General features: G+C 45.2%; 1 protein-coding gene and 1 long non-coding RNA gene across 14 annotated transcripts in view; both read left to right on the top strand.

The window, feature by feature from the left end:
- Positions 1–5,283, top strand: part of LOC147367373 (tumor necrosis factor receptor superfamily member 10A-like) — a 39,661-nt gene extending 34,378 nt beyond the window's left edge. For 5 of the 13 annotated variants that reach the window (XM_086416417.1, XM_086416413.1, XM_086416415.1 and 2 more), the window contains one exon: positions 4,396–5,283. In XM_086416417.1, coding sequence (XP_086272543.1) covers positions 4,396–4,406 — 11 coding nt within the window. In that variant the 3' untranslated portion in view covers positions 4,407–5,283. Of the gene's footprint in view, positions 1–43 lie in introns of all 13 variants that reach the window. The other 8 variants (XM_086416409.1, XM_086416406.1, XM_086416404.1 and 5 more) reach the window with 5 other exon arrangements.
- A 2,809-nt stretch (positions 5,284–8,092) lies between these two features.
- On the top strand, positions 8,093–12,467 carry LOC147367372 (uncharacterized). The gene is made up of 2 exons (XR_015170037.1): positions 8,093–8,273; positions 12,105–12,467. It is a non-coding gene; the product is annotated as an uncharacterized LOC147367372 (long non-coding RNA).
- The last annotated feature ends 624 nt before the right edge of the window (positions 12,468–13,091 follow it).

Here is a 13,091-nt window from a genome sequence, read left to right as displayed (position 1 = left end):
ACCCCCGGTTAAGACCAAGGCTGCTCTCCATTGTGTTTTACAGAAACCAGCAGCACCTGAAGGACCTCAGAGGAGAAGATGGCTGCTGGTTCCAACAGATGTCACTGAAAGCGAGTGTTTTTTTCCTGGGCAGGGGATCAGGAATGGAGGGAGGAGGGACTGTGTCCTAATTTCTGTCTCCATAGCGGTTAGGGCAACTCAGAGAGGGGATGGCTTGTCCATGAACCATCGGGACTCTAATTCCCTCCCTGCCCCCTCCTCTTTTTCCCACCCTGCACCCCTCTGTCCTCTAACAGTGGCCCCTAACACCTCCCTGTCCTTCCCTCCTCCACCATCCTCTCTCCTCCCTGGTTGCTCAGGGCCAGGTTGACCCACTCTGAGACATCCAAGAGGTTGTGCTGTCCAGCAGGGCACCCCCTGGCCCAGGGAGGCTGTGGAGCACCTGTCCATGCATGCTAAGTCTCTTTAATCATGTCTGACTCCTTGCAACCCCATGGACTGTAGCCTGTCAGGCTCCTTAGTCCATGGGATTCTCCAGGCAAGAATACTGGAGTGGGTTACCATGCCCTCCTCCAGGGATCATTCCAACCCAGGATCAAACCCATATCTTACATCTCCTGCATTAGCAAGCAGGTTCTTTACCACTGGCGCCACCTGGGATGCCCCGAGGACCGCCTCAACTGTGGCTAAATCTGATAAGCTGTATTATATAACTCGATACTGTTGTTCAAGGAGTTGGTAGAAAAAAGGACTGTAATTTATCTTAACAGTTTTTTTTTTTTTTTTTTTTGTATATTGATTACATGTTGAGGGGCTTCCCTGGTGGCTCAGATGGTAAAGAATTCACCTGTAATGCAAGAGAACAGGGTTCAGTCTCTGGGTCAGGAAGATCCCCTGGAGAAGGGAATGGCAACCCACTCCAGTATTCTTGCCTGGAGAATCTCATGGACAGAGGAGCCTGACAGGCTACAGTCCATGAAGTCACAAAGAATCAGACACACAACTGAGCAACTAACACTACATATTGCAGTGAAAAAAATTCTGAACTTACTTTTAATTGGAGGATAATTGCTTCACAATGTTGTGCTTGTTTCTGCTGTACAGCAACATGAACCAGCCATAGGTGCACATATATCCCCTCCCTCTTGAGCCTCCTTCCAACGCCCCCATCCCACCTCCCTTAGGTTATCACAGAGCACTGGATCGAGCTCTCTGTGTTATCAAGCCACTTCCCATTAGCTATCTATATTACATATTGAAATGAAATTTTTTAGAATACTTTGAGTTAGTACCATATTTTATGAAAACTAGTATTGTTATTTTTCATGTTTTCAGTGTAACTGTTAGAGAATATAAACTTGTGTTGGGTGCCCTCCTTATGTACTGTGGATGGTGGTGTGCACAGCATTTCACACACACAGCACTGAATCTGCAGCACAGTCCATGAGGCGGGTGGTGTTTCATCCATTTTAAGGTTAAATTCTTGCTCAGAGTCTGTCCCCATCCAGCTCTACCGCAGTGTCAGGCAGTGAGGCCGAGCGGGGTGTGAGGCTGGAGACCTTCCTCCCTCCAGGCCTTTGCTTTGTCCCCAGTGCAGAGGTGGCAGCCAGGGGGCCTCACCCTCCTGAGAAAGGCAGGTGCCCTCCTCTGAGGTCTGTTGCCCCTCGCTGTCCCACCCTCTGTCTCCTATCACAGATGCCTTCTCCCTCTGTGACAGTAGTCACCTCTTCCAGATGGGCCCGCATCCCCTGCTTGGGGCAGGACTCTGCTGACCTGGACTGCCCCCAACTGCTCTGGGTGCTGGCGAAGTCCAATGCCCAGTGCCTGTGTGGCTTGTTTGCTGCTGGGAAGCAGGTTGGGGGCGCAGAGCAGCAGGCTTACCAGCAGGGGGAGCTCCTCCGGTTCCCATCCTGAAGTCTAGGCCTGAATTGAGGGTCCTTGGCCTTTGTGAAAGCCCGTTCCAACTCTGTCTCTGTGACTTTCCCCCAACCTAGGCCTGAAGGTATTCTTCAGTGAGTTTGCAGCTATCTTTTCCTTGTGACTTCTGTGATTCACTCCTGGGGCAGTTGGGCCTCACATGAAATGAGATCCTTGTGGCCAGAGAATAGGCCTGGGTCTCTCCGGATGCCTTGTGTGAAATGCTGCCAGTCACCAAGAAGGGACAGGGGACCTCAGTCAACACCCCGATGGATGCCTTGGAAATGCTGGGGCAAAGGTTGACAAAAGAGACAATTCAGGAGCGCCTGCTGAACTCAGGAAAGTATTAACATGTTTATGAAGAATGTGAGACAGGCTCTGCTGTGCCCTGACTGAGGACCTCAATCTTTGAGTTCAGGACACACTCCTAATAGACTTCTAGTTTTTATTTGTATTTGTTTGAAATTTGTCATTCATATTAGTATGTATGCATTTAATGATGTAACTTATAATGAAGGTGTTAGTCACTGAGTCATGTCCAACTCTCTGCGACCCTATGGACTGTCGCCCACCAGGCTCTCCTGTCCATGGGGTTTCTCCAGGCAAGAGTACTGGAGTGGGTTGCTGTTTCCTTCTCCAGGGGATCTTCCCTACCCAGGGATGGAACCTAGGTCTCCTGCACTGCAGGCAGACTCCTTACCGACTGAGCCACCAGGGAGGCCCCGTAACTTGTAATATACACCATTAAAGTGCAAACATCTTGTATGTCTTGGTACTTTTATGTTTGTGCATGTATTTAAATGTGTAGAAAAACATTTTGCAAATATAATTTCTAGGTTTATGTGGGCTACCTGGTTGAGTACTGGCAATCCAAAGCAATTAGAAATACAAAAGGAGGGCATTCCCTGGCTGTTCAGTGGTTGGGACTCTGCGCTGAGAGCCCTGAGTTCCATCCCTGGTCAGAAAGTAAGATCCTACAAGCCATGAGGGAAAAAAAAAAAAGTAAGATCCCACAAGCCATGAGGCAAAAACAAACAAACAAAAACCTACAAAACAACAACAATAAAGGAGAGCAAGCCCACTGCTGGGGAATTTGACCACTTTGGGATTGCCTGGTGACTTCTTTAGGGTTCAGGCTTTAAACATGTCAACTTTATAGTTGGGTGAATATTTGTATTTTTCATAGGGAGATGTTAACACGTGAGCAGAGAGGGAGGGGAAGTGGCACCCCCGTGCTGTGTCTGGTGACCGTGAACTGGGCTGTCATTCCCCGGGCTTCCTCCTGCTCATCTGGGAGGTTAGGGTGGGACATGGGTTAGATATGAGTGTCAGATAGTTTCTGTGTCACGTCTTTTCTTATCAGTGACCTTCATTGCATCTGGGCTCAAGAAAGAGAGGACAGGGATCTGCCATAGTTTCTGGGAGGAAGAATGGATGGGCTCCTGGGTTATGTTTAGTGTTGGCTTGCTCTGCACTAGATGGGTTCCCCTTGATACTGGTGCTCTGAGCCCAGAATTGCCTTTTTGTGTTTGAATTGGCTAATTAAGGATCTCAGCCCCTCTGTAAGCTTTGACCTTCTGCAGAAAAGACACAGAAATGCTGATTCTTAAATACTGTGAGAACTGACCTAAAATGCCTGCTATATTAGGGTTTTGTATTTTTTTTAATTAAAAAATTTTTTTTTTACTTCTGCTAAACCCTTCTCCATAGTATTCCAGTCACTGCAGGATAATTTAATGGCAGAAGCAGTTCTCAGGGAGGTTTTGGTCTAGTCCATCTCAAGGCTTGTATGTTGTCTTCCCAAGGTTGATGTGACTGGTGTGGTCAAAACTGGAATTGCCTAAAATGTAGGTACAAATGGATACAGTGTGTGGAGTTCTCTTGTGTTTTGAGAAGGGCCGACCCCCCGTGGTCTTGGTGCTACATCCCTCTGGCCCTGATGTCCCTCCCTCTCCTGGAAGTCAGGTGTTTCCTGTCTTTGCTGTTCCTTCTGTGCAGGACACTCTGCCTTCATCCCCAGAAGGAGATAGAAATGAATTCTTCAGTGGTTAAGACTCTGCACTCCCAATGCAAGGAGCCCGGGTTCAGTCTCTGGTTGGGGAACTGAGATCCCACACACCACAACTAAGCATGTGCTCCGCAACTGAGCCCGTGTGCTGTAGAGCCTGCACATCACAGGAGAGGAGCCTGTGTGCTGCAGTGAAGAGTCTGCACAGCTAAAATAAATAAGATACAATAAAATTTGAAACTGTCACCTATATGTTACAAAAAGCATGTGCATTTGTAAAACAGTTTAAAAAAGTAAATAGTCAAGTGTCAGGTCACTTGTCCCTTTCTCAGAAGACTTCCTTGAGTGCCCATTAGAGTATCAGCCTTGTCAGTGTTTGTCATGTATATTCATTTGTACCCATTTATTGTGTGTTTTACTAATGAGAACCTTCAAGAAACGTGAAACTTGACTCGTTTGTTGCTTTCCAGTGGGTGCTTAGTCGCTCAGTCGTGTCCGACTCTTTGCGACCCTGTGAACTAAGCCTACCAGACTCCTCTGTCCGTGGGATTCTCCTGGTAAGAATACTGGAGTGAGTTGCCATTTCCTACTCCAGGGGATCTTCCCGATCCAGGGATCGAACCCGCGTGTCCTGTGTCTCCTGCACTGCAGGCGAGTTCTTTGCCTGTAGAGCCATCCAGGAAGCATTACTGCATTATGCCAATGCAAATGTGACAATTTAAAGTGTTACTTGAAGACTGGATGTCTGTTCAGGTTTCTCCTCAGTAATGAATTTGTGACCAAATTAAATATGCAATGTCATATACAAATTTTATGATATTGAACCAAATAAATATTCAGTGTTATATACAAATTCTGCAGTTTTCTATAAGCATGCAATTTAAAGAATTTGTGGCCAAATTAAATATGCAATGTTATATACAAATTTTATAATTTTATATAAATAAGCAATTGGATGAATTTGTGACCAAATTATATGGCAGTTACATAAAAATTTTGCAATTTTATATAAATATGCAATTTTATGACTTTGTGACCAAATTAAATATGTGATGTGATATACAAATATTATAATTTTATATATAGTTTTATACATTTTGACATGTGGAATGTTATAAAAAGTATAAAAACTATCAAAATGTTATGAAATTATATAGTTTTCTATAATATACAATTTTATGACTTTGTGACCAAATTAAATATGTGATGTTATATACAAATAGTATAATTTTATATATAGTTTTATACATTTTGACAAATGTGAAATGTTATAAAAAGTATAAAAACTATCAAAATGTTATGAAATATACAATTTTATGAATTTGTGACCAAATTAAATATGTAATTGTATATAAAAAGAGGCATGTGTGTGTTTTTCCCCCATCCTCTGGTTCTCTGGAGCAGTTCTGAGTGAAGGGTACAGGGGTGTGTTCTTGCTGTGTGACCCACTCCTTCCTTCTCCCTTTATGCCTCAGGCTCATCTTGCATGGGTGTGTCTTCTGCTCTGACTCAAGATTTCCAGATGCCAGATTCCTGGGGGACTGGAATTCAGCCCCTCCTCTGCCTGCCTCCTCCCCTCTCTTTCCCTGGGAGAGAGGCCCCAGCCTGGCCAGGCTCCTGCACAGCCTCCCCTCTGTGGTGTCTCTGAGTCCTGTCTGGGCCTGCTGGGCTCCCTGGAGGTGCAGACTGGCTCTGACAGAGCTCTTGGGAAGGGCTGGTGGGGCCCTGCTTGCTGGGGTTCTTCTGTGGCCCCTCACTTGTGAGCCTCCTGCCACTCTGGGGCCACCTTCCCCTTCTGTCCCTGCTGTCCTTTCTGCATCCTCATCACAGTGGGTCTGGTGGCTCAGCCCTGCAACCTCATGGAGACACGACTCCCTTCCCCTGGACCTTAGGATAGGATCCCCCACCCACCTAGATTTCCTGGGGGAGCCCCGTGGTCCCAGCCCTGTCCCCTTTCCCAGAGCACAGGTGCTCGTGCAGAGCTGGACACCCCCTGACTGCCCCCACTCCTGCCTGTGAACGATTACATATTACATCAGGAGTGGGAAGGAAAATATTTTAGATCACAAATCAGGAGGAAGAGGTGAATTTATAATTACTTGAAAATAAATTCTTGAAAAGCAGTGTTGCCTGTGTGAGACCCCTATATCAGATCACCTAAGTTGTCCTTGAATGGAGAAGACTGACTGGGCCTCCATTTGTTTTTGTGTCTGTTAACACTTTATGAGAAGCTGAGGGGTGGGGGGTGGGGGGGTGAGGGTGTTAGGGGCAATATTATATAATCAACAGGCTTGAGCTTCCCTGGTGGCTTACATGATAAAGAGTCTGCCTGCAATGCAGGAGCCACGGGTCCAATCCCGGGGTCTGGAAGATCTCCTGGAGAAGGAAATGGCAACCCACTCCAGTATTCTTGACTGGAGAATCCCATGGACAGAAGAGCCTGGCAAGTCCCAGCCCATGGGGTCACAAGGAGTCGGATATGACTGAGCGACTAACATTTCACATATGGGATGCATCTGAGCAGTTTTACAGGATAGGTAAGAGCACGTATTAGTGCAATTAACCTAAAATTTAGTGTTTTAAAACTACAGCCTTATTCTTGTTGTTCAGTCACTCAGTCATGTCCGACTCTGTGACCCCATAGACTGCAGCATGCCAGACTTCCCTGTCCTTCACCATCTCGAAGAGTTTGTTCTAACTCATGTCCACTGAGTCGGTGATGCCATCCAACCATCTCATCCTGTTGACTACTTCTTTTCATGCCTTCAATCTTTCCCAGCATCAGAGTCTTTTCAAGTGAGTCAGCTCTTCCCATCAGGTGGCCAAAGTATTGGAGCTTCAGCTTCAGCATCAGTCGAATATTCAGGGTTGATTTCCTTCAAGATTGACTGGTTTGATCTCCTTGCTGTTCAAGGGACTCTCCTGAGTCTTCTCCAACACCATGGTTAAACAAGCATCAGTTCTTCGGTGCTCAGCCTTCTTTATGGTCCTGCTTTCACATCCGTACATGACTACTGGAAATACTAGAGCGTTGACCAGACGGATATTTGTCGGCAAAGTGATGTCTCTGTTTTCTAAAACGGTGTCTAGGTTTGTCACAGCCTTTATTACATCACCATTTCTAATGGTTCAGTGTAGATTGGTTCTCTGATACTGAGTCTGACCAGACTGGGGCTGTGGTCCCTTCAAGGCCTGAATGGAAAAGGACGTGCTTCCAAGCTTACACATGAGGTGGGGCTGGATTCAGTTCTTGGGGCAGTTGGCAGGAGGCTGTCCTTTGTCCTTGTGATGTGGGCCTCTCCATTTATTGTTTAGTCGTCACTCAGTCATGTCAGACTCTTTGAAACCCCATGGCCTGTAGCCTACCAGGCTCCTATGTCCGTGGAATTCTCCAGGCAAGAATACTGGAGTGGGTTGCTATTTCTTTCTCCAAGAGATCTTCCCAACCCAGGGATCAAACCCAAGTCTCCTGCATTGGCGGGCGGATTCTTCACGGCTGAGCCACCAGGGAACCCAGTCCTCTCCATATGTCTGTGTGTACCTGCTAAGTCGCTTCAGCTGTGTCAGACCCTTTGCGACCCTATACCAGGCTCCCTCTGTCCATGGGATTCTCCAGGCAAGAATACTGGAGTAGGTTGCCATGCCTTCCTCCAGGGGATCTTTCTGATTCAGGGATTGAACTGGCATCTCTTAGGTCTCTAACAATGACAAGCGTGTTTGTTACCCCCAATGCCACCAGGGAAGCCCGGACCTCTCCATAGGGCTGAACAAAACATGGCGGCTTGTTTCATCAGAGCAAGTGAGCAACTCGGCGAAGGAGAGTGGGGTGTGGGAGCTGGGGAGGAGTCACCATCCTTTTACCCTGATCTTGAGACATCCCATTGCTTCTGTTGATCCATTTCTCGGTATTTTGTCTGAAATTCTGACAGGTCTGAGATCCTACTTGCGAGTTAGTGAGTTTTATTACCACAGTTATTTATGTGAGTCTTTATGAGTGTGCATGTATACCTGGGTAGCATGTATATATCAGTATACAAGTGTATGTGTATGCATACAAACATACATGCTAGCCAACTGTGCACACACCATCCCGTCGTGAGATCTGGATCAAGGATCAGACTGTTTCGTTGCCGAGTAAACGTAGCCCTGGTTCCACACAGAGGGAGAGGGTAGAGGCACGTGTACCTGTGTGTGCAGTGGGGTTTATGCATCAATTCCAGGTTATGAAACTCAGAGCTTAAATGGATGGCTGACACATCTACTCCTGCTCTCCTCCTCAGTAAGAAAGATCCTGTATTTTCTTCTGGAATAGAAACAAAGTCTCTTTTGGAGGAAAGAAGCCTAGAATGTGAGTACACAGCCCTGATGGGCAGGGGACAACCTCTAGTCCCTACAGGGCAGTAGCCAACCTCTCCCTTCTAAAGCGTGTTGCATGCTAAGTCGCTTCAGTCATGTCTAACTCTTTGCAACCTTATGGACCTTAGCCCACCAGGCTTCTTTGTTCATGGGATTCGCCAGGCAAGAATACTGGAGTGGGTTGCCATGCTCTCTTCCAGAGGATCTTCTTGGCTCAGAGATGGAACCAGCATCTCTTAGGTCTCCTGCACTGATAGGGAGGGTTCTTTACCACTAGCACCACCTGAAAAGTCCTGCTAACCAAACAGCCTTTTAGCAAAGTTGTCCACAATCTTTGCTCAAAAAACATAAACTTTAAGCAAATCTGAAAAATGTCATGTCCATTTTATACATTGAAGATAATAGGATTAAAGGCCAGAAATTTGTCCCCAATAGTAAAGATAAGCAGGGTGCACACAGTCTCTCTACCTGGATGTTAAACATTCAGTCTATGGAATTTCATTAAATACATATAAACTTTTAAAGATTTTTTGACATCCCCCAATAGTTTGAGTTGGACAAATAGAAAATACAAAACTCAGTTTTTGGAATAGATTTCCACAACAACATGAAGTGACTTTTCACCCATCCCTTTCCTGGGTCCTGAGTCATCTTTGCCTCTTTTTTCTTGACTCCTCAGACTCAGGTTTTACCATGTCTCAGCACTTGACTGCTCTTCCTCTGGTTTCTTTTGTCTTTTCTGTCCCCTTGGGCACACCTCATGCTCTCCCTGCTGAATCACAGCAAAAGGTCTCTGGCTTTGACAGCTCTCTCTGTCCTCCATTATGCTATGATCCCACAGGAGTCTGGAATCTTCCTGATGCAAACCACTTCCCAGGATTTCCACCCCTCCCTCCCTGGAGAGTGTCCAGACAATGTCTTATTAAGCACTTGGCTTTTGCTCCATTCTCTGAGTTGCTGAAACCATTTCCACACTAATGAGGATTTTAGTATACCTATTAGCCTTGTTAAATAATCATGGATTATAGAGACATTTGGGCTTCCCCGGTGGCTCAGATGGTGAGGAATCTGCCTGCAATGCAGGAGACCTGGGTTCAATCCCTGTTGGGAAGATACCCTGGAGAAGGGAATGGCAACCCATTCGAATGTTCTTGTCTGGAGAACCCCCTGGACAGAGAAGCCTGGCAAGCTACAGTTTGTGGGTTGCAAAGAGTTGGACACAACTGAGTGACTAAGACACATATAGACACTTATGTGACAAAATGTTTTTGTAGTATTATTCAAATATCAAAAACTACAAAATAATTAAAATGTTCCCAACGGGATCCCGGTTAAGTTACTGGTGTTAGACCCATACAGTATGTTAGGGAGTTATCAAAAGTAACGTAGCAAAATAATTAATGAAATGAAAAAATGTTGGGAAAAAAGTGTTTAAAAATGTTAAGAGGAAAAAACAAGATTATTAATAGTATTTACCTGTGGTGGTTTTAAGGCAGGTGCATAAATTCTTTGATCTTTTTCTTTCAAGATATATAGCTGAACATGTGGTGCAATTAGTGACTCATCTGTAATCATCAGGACATGGCAGAGGTGGCTATACATGACCAGCTGCTAGAACTGGGCTCTCCCTTCCAGATCGAAGGGCCAGCAACAAGCCAGCACAGCAAACAGGTCCTCAGGACAGCCCGGTAACCGTCTTTTAGGGCACTAAGCCATGTCAAAGGGGTCCATGTCCACGTAGGGCATTTGGCCCAGAGTCAAAAGCTAGCTCCCACAGCATCACTCTGAAGGCCCACAGGTCACTGGCACTGGAGAACTCATTATTAACCAGACTTTCAAGGGCCGTCCACCAAACCCGCCTGTTTTCATTGTCCCCCAGGCATTGACATAGTCCGTGGGAAACAAGTCTCTGCAGACGGCATTGTCTGCGATCTTAACTTGAAGTGTGTCCTCAGCGATACAGTTCCTAACAGCCACATCTTGGTGGAAGACTTCCCTGCTGGACAGACAGCTCATTCCTCAGGCAATCTGAACAGTCATGTGAACCAAGTCTTGTTGAGAAACCGCCTGTGGATTATGGGCCTCTACTAATTGGCACTGCCGTAAAAACAATCTAAGATTCCCCCAATTCATGTAAGCCAGTATCCCCATGGGCTTTTCTCCTTCTATACACACCCTGGTGATAGGAAGAAGATTTCTGTGATGAAGACCTCATAGCTTACAACTCTCAGTGAGCATCATTGTCACCTGAATTTCAGAAGCTTGATCTTTAACTGTTTTTACAAATACTTGCTTTTCTTTATTTGGATCTTTTTCTTTTTTCCCTTTAGCCACAGACTTTATTGTTTGAATATTTGCAACTATTATTCTATACACTTTTAATTTCTTCCAAAACGCTATGCTCCATATTGCTAGGTCACTTCACTCTCCATTTTATTCTACGTTTCCATCAAGCAGTGTTTCCCCAAATCGCAATCTGCCTGATTGTGTGTTGTTGTTGTTCAGTTGCTAAGTTGTGTCTGTCTCTTTGTGATGCCATGGACTGTAGGCCCCCAGGCTCCGCTGACAATGAGATTTCCCAGGCAAGAATACTGGAGTGGGCTGCCATTCTTTCTCCATATTTGGATCTTTTTCATCTACTAAAACCCCATGGAAAATATGCTCAAAAGTATCTTATTGAAGTTCATCTTTTAGAAGTATCCTCTCCCTGGATATTGCATTACCCTTCACCTTAGCGTTGGCCTCCAAAAGAGTGACACTTCTCAGGTCATTCTTCTGTCTTCTGTCTTCAGAACCCTTCTTGAGTGCAAATAAAAACAAAAAACCAAACTCTGTTGCTATGTCAGATTCGATATCATCAACATAGTTCAGAAGTGACAATGCAAAGCAATTTTTTAAACAAAAGCATGTTTATTATGCAATCTCAGACAAAGTGCAATCAGGAGGGAACCTGATTATACTTTAAAAGAAAATGCACTCAGGAGTGAGTCTGGAATCAGAAGCAGCTTTGGTATTTGTTGGACTGTCATCCTCAGCCACTTTTGCCCAAACACGCAGAATGGATGGGTCTGGTGCCCTGTCTGCTGGGCTGCAGGCCCAATTTCTTAACACAGGGCAGACTAACTGGGCCAGCCACCCCTGTGCTCAGTGGGCAAAGCTGATCACTCTCCTGTCCTCGTGGGGCCAGCGGGAGGGACTGACTGAAGACAAAGCACCGTGGGTTACACTTCAGAGGGGTGTGCTGCAGGAGGACGGTGCCGGTTTTACTGATTGCAGCCCCATCCACTTCTTGTTCCATCTTCCTGGCTTCCTCCAGTTCTGGATTTAACACCAATTAACCTCAACTTTGGCCCCTTACCTAGATTTCTCAAGAATTTGATCTGGCTATAAATAGGAAGAGGAAAAAAATAAATAAATAAGAAAACCTTTTTGCTGTGCTCAAAGACTCTGCATAACCATCCTGCTTTTAAAAAACAGAGTATAGCACCAGAACACTACATCTTATTCCCTTTCATTTCCTTTTATAATCGTTGAAAATCACATGAGGTGCTTTGGCCGAAAGTCAAGCTTGTTCTAGACCTGTGACTACCCTACAAAGCCACAATTACATGAAGGCTCTGCAGAGCTCCACCTTCTCACCCCACAGCACAAACCCCAGTTCCTAGCTAGAGACCTGGGCCAGGATGCATTTCTTGGTCAGCCTGCTCTCTTACCTTCTTCTAAGCAAAAGCAGGAAATCTGGAAATGAGTTTTCTAAAATAAAGCAAGGCACGTTCAGGAGATGGTTCAAATGGCAATAATTTCGTACTAATTATTTTTCTAGATCATTTGAGGTACTGGAGAAGACTCATGAGAGTCCTTTGGACAACAAGGATTTTGGCCAACTGATGGGAAGAACTGACTCATTGGAAAAGACCCTGATCCTGGGAAAGATTGAGGGCAGGAGGAGAAGGGAGTGACAGAGGATGAGATGCTTGGATGGCATCACCGACTCAGTGGACATGAGTTTGAGCAGACTCTGGGAGATAGTGAAGGACAGGGAAGCCTGGCATGCTGCCGTGCATGGGGTAACAGAGTCAGACACAACTGAGTGACGGAACAACAGCAACAAATGAGGATTAAAGTCATGGACATTGGATGCTCAGTGTATGGGACCATTGAATAAATTCACTCTGTTACTGTTGAATCACTGTGATTACTGCAAATGTAGAAACTGCCTGGAATTCCCCTTTCAAAAAAAAATTTTTTTTTTTAGGACTTCGATGTTGGGCTTGTGGTTAAGCATTCACCTGCCAATGCAGGGGAGACAGGTTCTGTCCTTGGTCCAGGGATATCCCACCTGCCATGGGGCAACTACGCCGGTGTGCCATAACTACTGAAGCCCACACGCTCTGCAGCCCATGCTCCAAAACAAGAGAATCCACATCAATGAGAAGCCCGTGCATTGTATCTAGAGAAAGCCTGAGCATAGCAATAAGATCCAGTGCAGCCAAAAATAAATAAATACGTGAAAAAATAAAAAAAAGATTAGTTCATGTCTAAAAAACAATTAGCATTGTTCAAGGAAATGCTTGCTTACAAGCATTTGGTTTGCTGGGAGAAATAATTACACTAAAGTAAATTTTATCATATTAAAAAGGCCTCTCTTATAAACAGGGTCAAACATTGTATATTTAAAAATAATATTTATTATATGTTTTGTTAGACATATTTGCTGCAGAAGATTAAAATGATACATATATATAGAAGCCTCACTGTTTTTCCATCATCTAGACATAGCACTCTCAGCACATTCAGTTCAGTTCAGTCG

The sequence above is a fragment of the Bos grunniens genome, chromosome 8 (assembly GCF_055505025.1).
Source record: "Bos grunniens cultivar Pamir isolate PY7600 chromosome 8, Bosgru_T2T1.0, whole genome shotgun sequence".
In the NCBI taxonomy this organism is placed as follows: domain Eukaryota; kingdom Metazoa; phylum Chordata; class Mammalia; order Artiodactyla; family Bovidae; genus Bos; species Bos grunniens.
This window is presented reverse-complemented; position numbering and strand designations above follow the sequence as displayed.